General features: G+C 49.9%; 1 protein-coding gene across 1 annotated transcript in view; it reads left to right on the top strand.

The window, feature by feature from the left end:
• Window positions 1-1,849: 1,849 nt before the first annotated feature.
• Window positions 1,850-19,049, top strand: part of LOC146173140 (b(0,+)-type amino acid transporter 1-like) — a 26,219-nt gene continuing 9,019 nt past the window's right edge. Inside the window, exon 1 of the mRNA XM_084585146.1 lies at window positions 1,850-1,916. Coding sequence (XP_084441272.1) covers window positions 1,871-1,916 — 46 coding nt within the window. The 5' untranslated portion in view covers window positions 1,850-1,870. The remainder of the gene's footprint in view (window positions 1,917-19,049) is intronic.

Genomic DNA, 19,049 nt, shown 5'->3' with positions numbered 1-19,049 from the left:
ATGTCATCAGACCACGTGACATGGCTCAGTAGGCAGGTGCACTGTTCAAACGGCATGGCTTAGCGCGGTTCTGGGGTCCGTGTCAGTAGGCAGCCTCGCCTGTTTGTGTACAGGCGTTGATAGTTCTGCGTGCATATACTGAGTGAAGACGAAAACAACACATCGTATGCGACGACTAGCACTGAAGGAGGAAGAGAGGCAGGCCAAGGTGACTTCATATTTGAATACTTAGCAATCTCCGCAACGTAATCTAATTAAGTATCTACTGAATTTTGATTAGTAATCTGAAATGTTTTGGACATAACTGCAGGGCAAACACAGAATAACAAGTTGTCACCATTTCTCATTTAAAATTCCGCACCTGCTAAATGATGTCGACAAACGACATGCTTTCGACAGAAATTTTTCTATGCTCGTATGGGAAATACCGTGTCGCTGGTTTCTTTTTGAGTACATAAACATTGCATTTTAACATGAACGCTGGTAAAAAGTTTAACAGACAAAAGCGACAAGTGCATTGGTGCATCCCGACAGAGTGGACGGCATGAAGCTTCCTGTCACCGGTTCACGAGGTCTTGTCTTCATCACCATTATGCAAATGGCATATCGTGCCGCTTAACATAACAACCATTTCCCGAAGGTTCGTCACGTGTTTATCTCTGACTACAAAGAGGACTGACCTCTGTATTCTACGCAGTACTGAGTTTGGGCTTGCATACGTAAAGCCAGCTGGACTATCAACTGCATAATGAAGCCCACTCGGCCAGGCGGCTATCCTGCGGCCGAAATGAGTGACGATGTTAGTGGCCCTTTCTCTTGTACCGTTGTCTCCTTGGTCATGAAAAGGTTTTGCGGTTTACGGGCGTTCGTTTATTCGAAAGCAAGTTGCACAGTGCAAAGAAGTTTAGCTTTGACAGCTCACGGTGTGTTAAGAGATTCGCTGCACCGTCCCGTGTATATAGCAGGAACTGGGCTCGCCACAGCTGTGCGCCCGTTCGTACAACCGCAGCTGTTTTGTGCCTGTTAAATGTACTGGTACGTTGTGGTCGCAATCGGGCTACATTCTTATTGTCGGCCCCTTCGTCGGTAAATGCTCTTTATGAGAGGGTGTTCCAGTTTATTCTGCAGCGGTATCTGGGGGCCGTAAGCTTGACAAGCTGGGCGTAGCCAGTCGCAATTACTGCTATTATCTACTCTAAGCATTGTTTTTCTGCAGGCTGCCTGCTTCGCCCATCCCACTAAAGAATAAATATGGGAGAGTGGTTTATATAAGCTGGAAACGAGACAAAGCGTAGAATACCTCGAATCCCCCACCAATCAAAATGACGGGAAAAGACGGTAAGTGCTATATATTTGTTAATAGGTTTATACTATATATCTGAATGCTTAATTTGTGGACAAACGGTTGCAATATTTATTCTTTCATGTCAGGGAAAACGAATAACGCTATACTTGATACCACTATGAGAGATTGCATATTCAAGACCTTTGCCTTTGTGTAGCTATGAATTTTATAGAAAAGCTTCTTTCATGTAGCAAGTCATCCAGCATTTTCGTGGGCAAGAATAGGCTTACGCTTTGGAACCTTTCTAATAGTGCGTGAGGTGTGCTTACAGAGGTACTCATTTGAAGACATGAATTGCGCTCCCGAGTGTATGGGAATCCCACGTTTCGTTTTATTTTTGTCGAGAGGCTTGTCGAAGAGAAACAAATTTGTCAAGATGCTTCTCGAAGAGAAAAAAAAAGAAAATAAATTTCTTCCAATAGTACGTTCTTTTGATACACATGTTCTCCCTTTTGTAATGAACTTTCACCATACTCTATACTTCAATCTTTCGCAGGATCCACTTACGGGCATCTGAGGAGAGACATGGGTCTGTTCAGCGCTATTGCAGTTGTGGCGGGTAACTGTATTGGTACGTAAACCTTGTCAATATATTGTCACGTAGTGGTTGACGAGGTCGACGACACAAATGAAGGGGGTCGATGATTGCACTAAAGAAACTCTTTATTTGGGCTGACTTGCGCCCGCAAAAGAACTAAGCAACTCGGTGGCGGCGATAGCAACAAGCGTGCTCGTCGGTCGTTGGACAAAGAATGCCCGTCACACTCGGCAACGCTCAACTTAAAGGCTGCACAGAACAATCTAGATAACGTCGCAAGCAGCTACCAACACGGGCTGGAACATTGTGGAAAGACACCCGAGTGGCCGGAACCTTCGAGACAGATCTCGGTGCATCTTGTACAAAACTGATAAAGGTGTGACTCGCGGCATCGAGCATTAACAAACAAAGATTACGGAACTGATACGCGGTCCAGAATCAGAGTGATAAGCCTGTATGCCGGCGGCTGTTAAAAAAAACAACAAATACTGTTTTGAAGGTTTCGCGGCATTACTCCCCCCTTAAAAAATAAACATCGCCTCGATGTTCCAAAATAAAGCAAGCACTGCAAATTTTAAACACCACACATTCTTTAACGCGCGTAATATTTCTTCAGTCGTACAACATGTACAATTTCTGGGCGCGCGCGTCGCCGTTGTGATGCTGACATTCCGTCGGAAATGACTTCATAGTCCAGTGGGCCGACGCGGCGAATGATTTTGTACGGGCCAAAGTATCAACGCAACAACTTTTCACTTAATCCGCGACGGCGAACAGGTGTCCAAACCCACACTTGGTCTCCTGGATTGTACTCTGCGTGGTGTCGTCGTAAGTTGTATCGTCGGCTGTCGGTGCGCTGTTGGTCTTTGATACCCAGCCGTGCGAGTCGTCGGGCTTCCTCTGCACGCTGCAGGTAGGCGGCGACGTCAAGGTTGTCCTCGTTGGTTACGTGCGGTAGCATTGCGTCGAGCGTCGTCGTGGGCTCCCTACCGTACACAAGCTTGAACGGAGTCGCTCTGGTCGTCTCCTGGACTGCCGTGTTATACGCGAAGATCACGTACGGCAAGATGGCGTCCCAGGTCTTGTGTTCAGCGTCGACGTACATAGCGATCATGTCAGCGATCGTTTTGTTCAGGCGCTCCGTAAGGCCATTGGTCTGGGGATGGTACGCAGTTGTTCGTCGATGGCTTGTGTGACTGTATTCCAGGATGGCTTGAGTCAACTCTGCCGTAAACGCCGTTCCCCTGTCCGTGATGAGCACTTCTGGGGCGCCGTGTCGCAAGAGAATTTGTTCGACAAAAAATTTGGCGACTTCTGCCGCGGTACCATTTGGTAGTGCTCTTGCTTCGGTGTAACGGGTAAGGTAGTCAGTGGCCACGATGATCCACTTGTTACCCATAGACGAAGATGGAAAGGGCCGAGGAGATCCATCCCAATTTGTTGAAAGGGCAGGATTGGGGGCGGAATCGGGTTTAGTAGTCCTGCTGGTTTGATCGGCGGCGTCTTGCGTCGTTGGCACTCACGACACGTCTTCACGTAGTGGGCAACTTCGGCAGGCAGTCGCGGCCAGTAATACTTCTCCTGGATTCGACGCAACGTGCGCGCAAATCCGAGGTGGCCTGCGGTGGGCTCATCGTGCAACGCCTGCAGAATTTCTTGCCGAAGGGTTTTAGGCACTACGAGAAGCTGCGCGGTCTTGTTGGGTGCGAAGTTCTTCTTCACGAGGAGGCCATTGTTTAACGTGAAGGATGATAAATGTCGCCTGAACACACCAGAAGGGGAAGCGGTCTTTCCTTCCAAGTAATCGGCAAGCGCTTTCAGCTCAGGGTCTGATCGCTGTTGTTCTGCGAAACTGCTTACCGGTCCCAAAAAGGCGTCATCGTCATCGTCCTTCGGGGGAGAATCGACGGGTGCGCGGGATAAGCAGTCGGCGTCGGAATGCTTCCGGCCCGACTTATAGACTACAGTCATGTCAAATTCTTGAAGTCGTAGGCTCCATCTGGCAAGGCGGCCGGAAGGATCTTTCAAATTAGCCAGCCAGCAGAGCGCGTGATGGTCGCTTACCACCTTGAATGGTCGGCCGTATAGGTATGGACGAAACTTAGAAGTAGCCCAGATGATCGCAAGGCACTCCTTCTCGGTCGTCGAGTAAATGACTTCGGCTTTTTTGAGAGACCTGCTAGCGTAGGCGATTACTTTTTCCTGTCTGGCAGTCTTCTGGACGAGAATGGCTCCGAGGCCTACACTGTTCGCGTCGGTGTGAATTTCGGTCTCGGCGTTTTCATCAAAGTGGCCGAGTACAGGAGGGCATTGCAGGCGGCGCTTAAGTTCGTCAAAGGCTTCTCCTTGCGGCGCTTACCATTTAAAAGGTACGTCAGCCTTTGTAAGCTGCGTCAACGGTTCGGCGATCCGCGAAAAGTTTCTGACAAATCGTCGATAATAAGCGCACAGCCCAAGGAATCGGCGCAGCTTTCTTGTCGGCAGGCGGTGGGAATTGTGCGATTGCAGCTGTTTTCTCCGGGTCTGGGCGAATACCGTCCTTGCTAACGATGTGACCTAAGAATCGGAGTTCTTCGTAGGCGAAGTGACACTTCTCTGCTTTTAGCGTTAGCCCCGATGACTTGATGGCTTCAAGCACTGTCTGTAGTCGTTTTAGGTGGTCTTCAAAGTTTGACGAGAAGACAACAACGTCGTCCAAATATACCAAACAAATTTGCCACTTCAAGCCTGCCAGGACTGTGTCCATTACTCGTTGAAACGTGGCTGGTGCGGAGCAGAGGCCAAATGGCATCACCTTAAATTCATAAAGGCCGTCCGGTGTGATGAATGCGGTTTTCTCGCGATCTCTTTCGTCGACCTCAATTTGCCAATATCCGCTCTTCAGGTCTATCGATGAGAAGTACCTTGCATTGCAGAGCCGGTCGAGAGTGTCGTCGATGCGGGGAAGCGGGTAGACATCCTTCTTCGTTATGCTATTCAAGCGGCGGTAATCAACGCAGAAGCTAAGTGTGCTCTTTCTTCTTGACCAAAACGACTGGTGCTGCCCAGGGGCTGTTCGATGGCTGGATTACGTCATCACGCAGCATTTCCTCAACTTGATCGCGAATGGCCTGGCGTTCTCGCGGCGATACACGATAAGGGCTTTGGCGCAGAGGTCGGGCGTGTTCGTCCGTTATTATGCGATGCTTGGCCAGTGGTGTTTGTCGTACCTTCGATGACGATGAGAAGCACTCCCCGTAGCTTCGAAGCAGACTGAGAATCTGGTCTTTCTGGTTGTGGGACAATGCCTGGTTGATGTCAAATGTGGGCTGACGGAATAGGTCCGGTGCGTCTTCCAGCGTTTGGTCGTGGAGGGTGAATACATCTTTGAGGTCCGCTAATTCGTCGAGAAAGGCGATCGTCGTGCCCTTGTTGAGGTGCCGGTATTCTTCGGTGAAGTTTGTTACCAGAACCTGAGATTGACCTCTCCGGAATTTCGTGATGCCTCTTGCGATGCCGACACCTCGTTCTAAGAGCAATTGGATATTTCCTTCGACGATGCCTTCAGTGGTGTCGATGTTGGCGCTACCTACGCAGACTGCGATACTTGATCGGGGCGGGACGTTCAATTCTTCGTCGAGGACGGTTAGAGGGATGTGTTGCATCGACGTCGTCGTAGCAGGAATGGCTTTGTCTGCAGAGAGCTTGATGAGCTTGGATCGCAGGTCGATGATAGCCCTATGTTCATTTAGGAAGTCCATGCCTAAAATCACGTCGCGGGAGCACTGCTGCAAGACCACAAAGCTGGTGGGGTGAGTACGCCCATTTACGGTTATTCTTGCAGTGCATCGTCCCGATGGAGTAATCAGGTTGCCACCTGCTGTGAGAATCAGCGGGCCATCCAAAGCGGTGGTAACTTTTCTTAGCTGAGAGGCTAACTGTCCACTAATGACTGAATAGTCAGCTCCGGTGTCTACTAGGGCAGTGACTCTGCGACCGTCGATATCAACTTCAAGGTCACTTGTTCGCGTCCTCGCATTGCACGTGGGCCTTAGTGTCCGATCTCGGCTCCGTCGTTTCTTCAGGTCAAGGCCGGGGCATACCGTTGTTACTTCGCTGGGCGGCGGCGTCTGCGTGAACTCTGGTCGTGTTGTCGTCGATGTCGTCGTGTGGAGCGGCGATGAAATGATTGCGTTGTCGTTAGTGGTCGTCGGCGGCGGAGGATCTTCGTCTTTTCTCCGTTGAGCAACCTCACCTCCAAAGGTTGCTGCCTTTAGTTTCCCCTGCGCGGGCTTGGGGACCTTCCGCGCATACTCTCATCATAGTTACGGCCTGGCGCCGCAAAGCGGGCATTGTACGGCGATGGGGAGCGTGATAGACGCCTTGGCGACGAGTGCTCTCCGTTGCGCAGGAAGTCGTTGATTTCCTGTGGTCGCTCGCCAGGACGGGGACGTGGGGCGTCGACAGCGAAACCACGGAGGCCGATCCGCCTGTACGGGCAGTGGCGGAGGATGTGTCCTGCCTCACCACAATGGAAGCAGAGCAGTCGGTTGTTTGCTGTCCTCCAGGCATCGCACTTTCTGGGGCTTGGGGGTCGTTGGTAGGCTTGGCGGGCGGGGGCCAAGGGGCGGTTTTCAGGAACAGGACGGTAGCGGCGAGGGCTTGGAAAGTCATCACGTCGGGGCGCAGGGCGACGTAATGCACCAGCGTAGTTCATTGCTGTTGCCTCTTGCGCTGGAACAGTCGCAGCCGTCGCTTGAGGAACGCCCAGCGCCTGCTGGACTTCTTCGCGGACGACGTCCGCGAGCGTCGCCACCTGGGGTTGTTGCGATGATGTCATCAATCGGCGGAGCTCCTCTCGCACGATCTCCCGGATGAGGTCCCGAAGGTGCTCTCCGCTTGCAGATGCGCTGGGGTAGTGGGTTGAGCAGTCCGGGTGAAGTGGTCGCTCGTAGTGGCGCATCCGGGTGGCCAACGTCTTCTCGATAGTAGACGCCTCCGTTTCAAATTCGGCCACAGTTCTTGGCGGATTTCGCACAAGACCCGCAAAGAGCGACTCTTTAACGCCTCGCAATAAAAGTTTGACTTGCTCACTTTCGGTCATATTTGGGTCGGCGCGGCGAAAGAGGCGCTTCATCTCCTCAACATACGCCAGGACAGGCTCGTTAGGGAGTTGAATTCTTGATTGGAGGAGGGCCTGAGCTCTTTCTTTTCGGACGGAACTTGTAAAGGCCATCAAGAACTGTGCTTTGAATATCTCCCAATCCTTGAAAAAAGTCTCGTGATTTTCAAACCAAATTCGGGCATGTCCTTGAAGAACAAAGTAAACCTGCCTGAGTTTCGCAGCGTCGTTCCAGCCGTTGAAATCTGCCACACGGTCGAAAAGGTCCATCCAATCTCCCGCATCTTCATCCGGTAGTCCATGGAAGCAGGGGGGCTCACGAGGATGGACGAAAACAACCGGTGCTGTAGGCTGGGCCATTGTCAGCGTCGATGTCTTCCGAGATCGAATGGGGTCAGGCAGCAGACCGTGTTCGGGTTGTAGGCCTTGGAGTCTGCGGCTGGCTCGGTGACCTGTAGGCTGGTTTTCCAGGGCGACAGGAATAAGGCTGGGGTCTTCGCTTGAAGGATCAAAGGCTGCACCTCCACCAGATGTCACGTAGTGGTGACGAGGTCGACGACACAAATGAAGGGGGTCGATGATTGCACTAAAGAATTTCTTTATTTGGGCTGACTTGCGCCCGAAAAGAACTAAGCAACTCGGCGGCGGCGATAGCAACAAGCGTGCTCGTCGGTTGTTGCACAAAGAATGCCCGTCACACTCGGCAACGCTCAACTTAAAGGCTGCACAGAACAATCTGGATAACGTCGCAAGCAGCTACCAGCACGGGCTGGAACATTGTGGAAAGACACCCGATTGGCCGGAACCTTCGAGACAGATCTCGGTGCATCTTGTGCTACAACAAAACTGATAAAGGTGTGACTCGCGGCATCGAGCATTAACAAACAAAGATTACGGAACTGATACGCGGTCCAGAATCAGAGTGATAAGCCTGTATGCCGGCGGCTGTTAAGAAAACAACAAATACAGTTTTGAAGGTTTCGCGGCAATATGGCCGTCGTAACGACGTCAAGCGAACAGTGAAATTTTTGTTGGGAAGCCCCTGCTGCCTGGTACTCACTAACCGTACGAGGGGTGAAGGTTCTGGAGCTGCTGGTCTCCGAATAGGACACCTTGAGCAGACCCTGTACCAGAGGATCTAAAGACAGGGAGTGAGAATTGACTCTCCCTCTCTTTTGCCCCGCCGGGGTGGTGCAGTGGTAAGACGCCCGACTACTGTGCCGGAGTTCCCGGGTTCGAACCCGACCGCGGCGGCTGCGTTTCGATGGAGGCGAAACGAAGTGGCGTCCGTGTGCTGTGCGATGTCAGCGCACGTTAAAGATCCTCAGGTGGTCGAAATTACTCCGTAGCCCTCCACTACGGCTCCTCTGTCTCTCTTTCCACTTTCACTCCCACCTTCCCCCCTTCCCTTACGGCGCGGTTCGGGTGTCCACAGAGCAAGTGTGACAGTTACTGCGCCTTTCTCTTCCTGTGAACCAATTTAACTTTTAACTCTCCCTCTCCTAGCAGTGTTTTGTATGTGCGAGCTATGCTCACTGTCCACTGTCCGAAACTGTTGGCAGAATGAACTAATATAATCGGGAAAGTTGTGCAGCATCTTAACATCCTCAAATAACCTCGATTATGGCTTATCTCCTAGCCAGAGTCGCTTTGGGAAGTTGGGGAGGACACTAGCAAAACTAAACCGTTTGAAAGCCCAAGTTGATATTTATTCAGAGATCCCTTCTATGTCCCCTTTCCACCTCTTCCATTCTCCAATCTCTTCTTCATTGTCTTAATTGTGGCAAGACAGGCTTCTACCGAGAAGGAAGTTTCCACTCCTTTTTCCCATGAAATCGCTGGCTGCAGGGTATCACATATTGATTTCGTTTCACCTTGCCCTGCGGCTCACTCAATACGGTTTTTTTTCGTCTTTTTGAAGCAGTGCCAAGACAAATGGCTATGGCTTAGCTTAGCTATTACAGGATACACGTTGCGAAAGGAACGTTGCCCTGGCTGAGATTGTTGTGGTGATGTATGTTTCGCACTGAGAGACATTCGGTATACACATCTATTAAATCTATCCCGAGATCGTCGTCGACGCGGCGGCCTCAATAGTGGGTTTACCTGAAGTTTACTGCGCCCAGCATATGGGTGCCCAGTCTTTTCAAGTTACAGTGAAGAGCATGGCTTCCATTTCTCTAATCGTTGACGCCGGCTGCCTCGTCATCGGCAGTGAGCGTATACCAATCATCCCTGTTGGGCCTCAAGTTACCACCGTGGCCTGCCTTTTCCTGCCGTCTTACGGTTCAAACAAAACGCTTGTCCAGGCCCTGAGCCAGCATGGCAAAGTCCTGTCCGTCACTGTGGGCCAAATGGGTCTGAGTTCTCACTGGGATGCGATATGTGCGGATGGAGATGTCTGCGTGGTCACCAATACCCAACTACCTACGCGTTACTGGGCATCGCATAATCTTTGACTACAAGGTATGCAGCGTGTTTGCCGGTAATGGGGCTCCTCGAGCACTTTCGGGCGCAGTGTTCGGCGCCTTTTTGTGGATGCTGTGGTATCCACGTCACCAAGGCGAAGGCTGCACCCTTCCCTGCCAACGCTGCAGTGATGACCACCCGACGATGACGTGCCCGGTGTGCCGTTCCTACTCGGACGCAGTGGCAAGTGCGTTTCCTCAGCTTACAGCCATGAAGCCTACAGTGCCGGCCCCATCTGCTAAGTCAGCTGAGTCGGCCAAAGGCAAGGAGGAAGTGCAAATCGACTCTGTGGACGGCACGACATCATAGAGATTGCTGAATTGGACTCCTGGTACGCTGGCAGAGGGAACGACCAGCATACAACTGGTCCATTCCAGCCTGAGATGGCTTGCGCGACCGCGGCTAACGCCGCAGTGGCCCCGGGTCATCGTGTGAACCTTCTGATATCGAGGAAGCTCCTGCCACATCATCACCGGAAACTCCATGCACGTCTAAAGTTCGCGGTGTCCAGGTCAAGCATGGAGTTCGCGGAAAGGAGGTGCAGTCGGCATCTAAGGCTTTGGCTCCACCGAGAACACGTGGTACCCTCGGAACGCAGGCTGGTCGTATCATGAAGCTGGCGGCGACGCCGGCCACTGCTGGAATTTCTAAGATTCGTGGAGTCTTAGAGAAGCAAACGGGACGTGTGAAGAAGCTACCGGGCTTACGATAGGGCTTAAAGGAGTTATCTGAGGTTGTGAGCCAAAAACAGAATGTGGACGATTCCAGCAGCTCTTTCAACCTTGGTTTCGGACACTCCCCATCGCTTTCTACACTCAGTGAATGTGACATGGACATACAGCTCCAGCGAGAAGGGAATAAGCGCTGTGTTTCGTCGTGTACCTCAGGATCGGACATGGAACAAGAAGGTCGCCAAGAGGAGCACCCTCCCAAGAAGTCCCGTCCTTCTTCTGGAGGGCCGGGAAGCCCCGCTTAACGTGAGTGCAAATCACATAACATGGTGCCACCTCAGGGCGCGCACCTGGCTTAATGGCGTTCCGAACTCAATACCCGATATGGCATTAGGACTGAAAGTTCTTTCTTTAAACGCCCAGTGATTTCGTAACGCGAAAGTAGACAGAAATAGTAGATTTGGCTTACAGAACAAACTATGATACCTTGTGTCTTCAGGAAATAAATTTTACTGCTCTTGGTCGAAATTTCCGGAGTCATCCACTACTGCGTCTCTCATAGACTGAGTCGCTTTGGGACGTTAAGCCCCACAAACCAAACCAAACCAAATCTTCCGGATGTATTGGCCTTTAAACACGATTTTCATTTGAGTGCTTCTTTTCGTTCGCCCCTTCGCGCTCGAGTGGTGTAGGAATTGTTTTGCTAAACAGATCTTTTTTGAGCGATCATCATTTCACATATGACGGGTTCGGGCTAGCTTTCGATTGCTTATTTTCGGCTGCGACTTTTTCTTTTTCTAAACAGGTCAACGCCGCTTGCGGCGGGGGCTAGCCGGGCACTGAATTTGTATCTTTTGTAGGCCGTCATCGCACCCTTTCGCGCCTCGGTGGTGGACGACGGCTGTGGCAACGCACGTCTCTGTATCCCTCTTCTTTTTCTTTATTCACTATTTTCTCTTCTGTCCGCAAAAGGCAGCGGGAGTAGCTCAGCTACAGAGCCAGTAGCAGGCTCGTGCATTTTCTTTTCATTCTTCCTACAGCCGCAGCAACAGTTTCGATTTCGTTGGTACTTCTTCATACAAAGGAATTTGTGTTGAATTGTTCAGGGACATAAACGAAAAAAATGAATTATGGTTTAGCTTTGCTTATCCTTAGTTGAATTGCGAAAGCAACGGCGGAAGCTTCTTTTGCCTGCTAAAGTACTCTCCTATAACGCCCTATCTGTGTAAGGTGCTACATTATTGGGAACACTTAAGCTCATCCTTTAAGGGTATGACGCGAGAGCGTAAGCTACCAGCCCACATATAAAGTCACGCTTCAACCAAGCCATATGGACGTGCTCGCGTGTCGTAGGGGTAACATGATTGCAAACGGTTCTGGCAGGCTGATTCTGGAGCGACGAGTTGGCAGCTCCTGCCCATGACATAGGGGAAAAATGAATTCAAATGTCATGGCAGGTTGATTTTTTTTATGAGGAGACCTCTACGCCCCCTCTAACCTACACCTCTTCACGGCGTAGCTGCGGCCACCTGAGGTGTCGCTTTGGATGTCGCATTATTGCTTTCGCAATAAAAATTGGCTGCGGCTTACTTCAGCTAGGCATTTTCAAATCGAGTCCAACATGAGCAGACCGGCCCAGTGGTGTGACGTCATGTGAGATAGCGCTGCGAGCGCCCGGCGCCCGCTAGCTGCGGCGATTGCTAGGCAACGGCTCAGTGCCTTCTCAGAGAGCGGCCATAGTGAAATCGCAAGTTCGTGGCCATTGTAGCTTTCGCTACAAGTCATTGATGAATGTAAGAAGTATGGCCAATCAGACAGCTCCTGACCGGTAGAGCTGCGCATAAGTTCCTGCCAGTAGTGCCAGGTCATCTGGGTAACAACAATGTAAACTCGTGCATACCCAGTGTGATCTGGGTATTGAGGCGAAAGTCGTTAATGGCTCATGCGGCGTCCTATGTCCTGTCCCTATTAAAGCCCCTTGATGTTTTGAAAGTAGCGACACTCTCCTCCTTCGCGGCGCATTCCTCCTCGTTTCTCCTCGCCCGCCAGCCGCCCGCGCTGCACACGGCACTCTTTTTTCACCCAAGCGCCCGCCGGCCAGCCGCGCCTTTGAACGCTGGCGTGCTTTTTAAGCACCGTTTACAGCTTCGGTAGTGAAAGTAATTCTCATAAACGGTTGCCCAAGCGATTAGAATGCTGAGAAAAAGTTCTGTGGATTTTTTTTCTTTTTTTAAGGCACTTAATTTCTAAATATTTCCCAGAAGAAAACATTCTTCTGGGGATGTCATTTACGAAAACCGTCTCTGAAAGGAGATGTGATGTTTTGCGGCGTGTAATCAACTAAGTAGTGCTCCAGGCATAAGTTAATGCGTATTAAGCTTATCAGTGCAAGACATCTAACGGTTTGCTAGTATTTATGACGGCGTACAATAAATTAGTTGTAAGTGCTGTGCAAGACGATGTGTTTATTTTCCTGACGTGAACGCAGGTGCATGCAGTGAGATGTGCGGCGCAGAAGTGATGGACTTAAAAAAACTTACAAAACTGACAGTTCAAAACACAACACAGAAAGCAAGCACAATTGTACAAAAGCAATATCACGCTATGAATGAATCGGTTTTAGTGCGGCTGAAAAATGACCAACACGGTACCAAGCATGAATTGGTTTGGTTTGGTTTGTGGGGTTTAACGTCCCAAAGCTACTCAGGCTATGAGAGACGCACCAAGCATGAATTGCTTACGATTTCCAGACATGTAATGAAGCCGATGCTGCGTGCTGCAAGGGTCAGCACAATATTTGGAGCCGAAACTCTCCAGTAAAAAGAAGTTCAACGCAGGGAACGCAGTTTTCTTTAACGTTTATTGTCTCTCCTTCACCCTTTATGGACGTTCTGAAGTTTTTTTTTTCTTGGTGCACTTTACCATTGAGCCCCTTCAGTTTTATGTTACAGTAAATTGAAAGCGGATTGAAATAAAAAAAAGTCTTTTCTGTTGTGAACAAAATTTATTTCGACATGAAAAGCGAAATCCTCACTTTAGATATTAACTACACAGTGGCTGTAAAATTTTCAAATTTATCCCAGGCAGTGGCTTGCTGCTTATGAAAGATATTTGTTTTAAAAGTATCACATAAAGGTCCTTTGCTTCGCAAGCAATGAAGCGTCTACACATCATTTAATGCTTGAAACAGCAACGCGCATGCCAATGCTTTTACTGGCACATTTGGAACTCTCAATAGAAGATCTTTTAGCCGCTTCACTTTTCACTAAAATTTCCATGCGCAGTTTGCCGAATATTTTAACAATGTCATCAAGTAAGTCATGGCAAGAAGGAAAGCATGTCTGCGAGGTTACGCTTTGGGTAATGGCTTTTTGCACCTCCGACTCATGTACAGAATTACGGATTAGCTTTTCCTTATTAGTGCGGAAGTAGTTCTCTGCTATTTTTATCACTTCAATCACCCCTTGCGATGGAGTGGTCAAAGACTGCTGGTGCTTTGAAAAGTTTTTGAGCTCTATCAGCGTCATAGAGCTGTCTCGTTCAATCAGAGAATTATAGCAATTCTCACACTGTACTCGCTTCACAAGTTTTGAAGCAACGTAGCCTGCTAGGTACTTTAATGACTGCTCTATTTCAGGGCTCAGGTCAAGAATATCATCGGGCGCTTGAATAGCATCTGTGTCGCTTCTTGCTTCACTTGTGTCGCGTAAATGTAATAGTAAATAACCTTCCTCCTCGGAGTAGCTTCCTGATTTGCTAGGCTTCAAAAATTGACCTAGTGTTGCGTTCCTTAAGCTACATTTAAACTCATATAGTCTCGGGATGGGGTTTTTGGCGCGTAATGTAGAGAAAGAAAGACAAGACGTAAAGAAAGACAACGGGCCGATGGCGGGATGGCGCCATCGGCCCGTTGTCTTTCTTTACGTCTTGTCTTTCTTTCTCTACATTACGCGCCAAAAACCCCATCCCGAGACTATATGAGTTTAAATGTAGCTTAAGGAACGCAACACTAGGTCAATTTTTGAAGCCTAGCAAATCAGGAAGCTACTCCGAGGAGGAAGGTGCGGGATGGCGCCATCGGCCCGTTGTTTTTTCTTCCGCTTTACTTTAATTTCTTTCTCAATCAAATCATTACAAGACTGAATCAGCTCAATGTAAACTACTATAAACATTACAAACAAAACATCCCCATGCGTCCACCTTGGAATCGTAGACTGCTCCCTCCTTTCGTTGTACCTAATTAAGGTGATTATACAATACCCGAACGGCGCAGGCAGGGTACCCCTGCTGGTCTTTCCGAAGCGGCCTGCTCGCAGGTGCAAGGAGGCATTGTAAATGGAGCGGCCGTGCATCCGTTTGCTTGGAGGCGGTGTGGCAGTGCGTCGGTTCGCGTATACAACAATATCCTTGCCCGTAACACCCTAAAGCATATTGTCCAAACATAGCACCCCTTCGCTTCGCAAGAAGTGATTTGCAATGGCACAAACACCCAAGACTCAGGGTGTAAGCGTGTTTTGAATGAAACAAATGTTCAAAAAGTTGTTTTTGTTTTTACAGTGCATGCTAAACAGATATGAAAACATAGTAAAGTATATACATTCGCTTAGTGATGTATACTTTCTCTCATTTGAGAAAGTCAATGTATTTCCACATTAGCTCCTATACAAAAATACTGTTTTCTAAGCACAAAACTTCTTGCGTAATCTCAAATGAAAGTCTGTTGCGGATCTCATGTTAAAACACATAAAAGTTGTTTCTTAGGCAACATCCTACATATGCTAAACAGAAATGCAAACATAGGGCTCTGAAAGAGTGCAGTTAACAAGGAAAGATTATATATTCACTTGGTGATGTATACTTTTCCTCATTTGAGAAAGTCAATGTATTTCCAAATTAGCTCCTACCCAAAAATACTGTTGCGTTTTCCAAGCACAAAACTTCTTGTGTGATCTCAAAGGAAAGTCTGTTGCGGATCTGATGTTAAAACACATCTAATCTTGAATCTCCTTTGAGTGGTTGATGAGTCATCAAAAACACATTACGTGCCTAACAGAAATTCAATATCTATTTTTGTGAGGGTAGTTCACTGGCTACTTCAGCTCATATCTCGTGATTCCAGATTAAGGAACACTCCTTCCGTAAATTTACTAAAGGAATATTTCTGCATGGATTACACCTCGTCTAGTAAACTTGGGAAAAGCGGGAAAGTGAGAGAGGTGCCTTACCTCGCACACAACGCTGCTTCTTGTCGGCACGAAGTTTTTTCTCCCGATATAATGAAGCCATTGCTTCGTCTTCAAGCGATCCCGCTTTCCTTGAGGTACCATGAAAACTGCATAGCCATCCTCAGGCCGGTTTGAACAGTTATATGCGCAACACTGTGGCATTTGGCGAGCGCGCCGCAAAGGAAAACAACGTGCGCAAGGTCTCCTTTGCTTGAGTGAGAGAAAAATGGCGCGCGAAGAACGAAAAGCTTCACAAAGAATGCAAAAAGCGCGCGTGTAACCATGGCGACCCCGGTGACAGCCAGAGTGACCAATTAGCGCGAAGCGGAACGCGCCGCGCGTCTGCGCGCGGCGTCGCGCAGAGGTGCCCGTCGCGCGGAGATCTGAATCCGAGTAGGTGGCGAGGAAGTGAGGAGAGGAGGTGATGCGGCGGCGGCAAAGTACAAAGCGTGGCGGTACTTTCTCTTTATCGAGGGATTTTAGTCCCTATAGGTATCTATCATCCTGTCAGCCACGCTGGGTAGTTGTCTAGCGTCATGCTAGCGGGGTTGTCGTTGAGAGCAATTGTTTATTAAGTTATTTAATAATTAGTTAATTAGCATTTAGTTAGTAATAGTAACTATGGTGATAATGATAATGACACAGATTAGGTTCCATCACATAACCTGGGGACGACATCATGACGTCACATCCGGGTCACCAAGCGATTCTCAAAGCTGACCTCGCTGGCGTCCGTGTAGCGCCTTTCGTTTGGCGCTTGCTCGAACGCCCCACCACACAAGAGGAGGAGGAGGAGGATAAATATTTATTAATTGAGGAATTCAGGCAGGCAGGAGCTTCCGCGCTAGATGGCCACGAGCCCTTGAACTCTGACGACCTGGTTTAAACACTCGATGGCCCGCCGTTGGATTCCGGGTCCAAGCTGAGCATAGCGGCCTCCCACTTCTCGCAGGTGGAGAGCTGCAGATCCCGCGGTGGGGGGTCTCGTGGGCATTCCGATAGTATGTGTGTAAGAATTGGCCCCCTGGTGGCATAAGTTACAGTAAGGTGTGTATAATGCAGGGTATGCATGGGCGTAGGTGACTGGATTTGGAAAGGAATGCGTCTGTAATTTTTGCCAGGTGACCTCTCGTGCTTTGTAAGAGATTTGTGTCCCGGAGGGTATAGGGTACGTGTTTGACGGAAGTGTAGTGTAATTTCTTGATAGGAAACTATACGGTCTCTCGCCGACCTCATGAGGGGTTGTCCCGTCGCCCGGTTGACGAGTCCTCGGACGAAAATGGGGGCAGCCTCATTACCAGGAAGGTAGAACTGTGTTGGTGTCCAGATTACTGTATTGAACGGTGAGTCGTTTGAGAGGCAAACAGCATTTTGAGTGCTATAGGGGAAATCCCGCCTTTGCTGTAATTTCCTATTGCAGTGTTCGAGTCGCTAATTATATGAAGGGCTGAGGTCGAGCTTATCGCGAGGGCAATCGCAGCCTCCTCCGCTTCCTCTGGGTCATTGATAATGACCGAACCGGCCTTGAGTTGTTGACCCTGATAATTTAGTACCAATCGTGAATGCGATACGGTCCACTTTTTCGGCAGCATTGACATAGACCACGTCTTGTTTGGACTGGTATGGCTTGTGTAGGGCCTTGGCTCTTGCTACTCGCCTGCCTGAATGAAATTGAAGATGCTTATTCTTCGGAAGAGGTAGAATTTTCAAGTGAGTTCGCAGGCTCATTGGAAGTAATTTTCAAGTGAGTTCGCAGGCTCATTGGAAGTGACACTTCGTCCTGCCACACAGCAAATATCAGGAAAGAAGCGGCGCAGTATCTGTCACGCTTGTCTTTGTGGACACCTGACCACGCTATAAGAGAAGGGAGGAAGGTGGGATGGGTTGCAAGCTGGTTTACAGAAAGAAAAGGCGCAGTATCTCTCACAATTCTCCATGGACACCTTAACCGAGCCGCAGGGAAAAGGAGGAAGGTGAACGTGAAAGAAAAGAGAAAGAGGTGCCATAGTGGAGGGCTTCGGACCTCCGCGCAATAGAGGCTTTTTCACTGTAGCGTTTTAGGGGTCCGAAGTGTCCCCTATAATTTGTTTGGGTGATAGTAGATATTTGTTCACATGTCCATAGTGAAGTCAGCGTCTCGTAGACGGGCGTCGTCGCTCGGTGCTCGCAAGATACTGCGACTCAAAACATGACGGAGTATGAACTGGCGTCTGCAAGAAGCGACATGGACAGATCCTGGACGCTTAAAGAGTTATCCCCCATCCGTAGCTCATTGTCGTAGCAACGGGGCGTTTTAGAGGGGTGAAGAGGGCGCAAGGCAGTATAGCAAAGGAAACAAAATGGGCAGGGTCAGAAGAAGAGCTCTCACCCTCGCGAAAAAGAGCTCAGCCTCTGGCGGGTACATGAGCACAGCTTAAACCTCAAATTGCTTCAGATGCCCGCCTTCACAGTATTTCTGTCGTCGACTTCCAGATCTTACGTTGCCAGATGTCTGCATTTCCTGCGTCGCCTTTCTTGAAGCGTTGCGATCTAACCTCCTCTTAACATCGATCGTTTCGGCTCGAGCCGTAGTGCGCCAGGCAAGCATGGATTGCCAACTTTTATTTAGGATAGTTGGGTAAGGATCAAGGCGGCGAGCTTCGAAATGAAGTTTATTAGGACATTAAGCTTGTGATTGGCGTCGGTAGTGGAAACCGTCCAGGCTGGTACTACGTGGCATATCGCCGTAAAGGCGCCAGATGGCACCAGGTGCCTGCCAGTGGAGCACATGCCTGCCGCGTCAGGACCAATCAGTGGGTGCGCACTACCAGGGGGGCGTTTTTCGGTACACGGGTCAAGAAAACTGGAACACAGTTCAGTGCAGTCTCTTCGTGCTGTGCCCTCCTCCCCCCCTTCCCGCTTTCCGAAAAATCATCCGCGGGGAATTCAACGTCCATCATTGTGCATAGAGCAGTGCCCGAAACACCGCGCGAGGAGACGACCTACACGCAACGGCAACGCAGCTGGGACTCACATCACTCAACACCGGCGAGCCCACCTTCCGGCGACGCGACACACCCGGCTCCTGCATCGACGTTGCTTTCGCGTCCAGTGGCATTGAGGCGGCCTGGCATCGTGCACCATCACTCTGGTGCTCTGATCACTGCTCCATCCTCATTGAGCACACTGCCAAGAGAGAGCGCGCCACGCGCACTTTCTTCATTGTCAACTGAATCCGCTTCCGCTGCCAAGCAGAAGCCGCCGCTGCGACCGGAACGGATTTCTCCTCCAGTCTCGTCTGTAGCGCGCCCGCCACTCACCGCGTAGAGGTCCGAGCATGGCAACCAAAGCCCGACAACAAAGCTGCTCGACCTGAGAGAAAAATATGACAAAGCTGAGCTTCGAGCGCGGCGGACGGACCAACCATCTGACTGGGCGGTATTTAACCGGCTGGGCGCGGCAGCGAGGCGGCACTACAACAAACTTTACCACCAGAAGTAGCCATCGCTCAGAACGATGGAAGACTGTAGCTCGCGCTGGCTACCACCTTACGACGCATCACCACGTATGGCCATAAGCGAACCCGCAGCCCCTGGCTGCTCTCGCCATCTTGAACTGCCTTAGCTACGAGGACCTAGCTGAGTGGTTTGCGGACCGCTTTGCGCCGCAAAGCCACGCGAACGAAGGCAGCCACACAGGCAGCCGCGAACGCAGGCAGGCC

Source organism: Amblyomma maculatum, chromosome 11, assembly GCF_055883805.1.
Source record: "Amblyomma maculatum isolate TAMU_Amacu chromosome 11, ASM5588380v1, whole genome shotgun sequence".
NCBI classification, from domain to species: domain Eukaryota; kingdom Metazoa; phylum Arthropoda; class Arachnida; order Ixodida; family Ixodidae; genus Amblyomma; species Amblyomma maculatum.
This window is presented reverse-complemented; position numbering and strand designations above follow the sequence as displayed.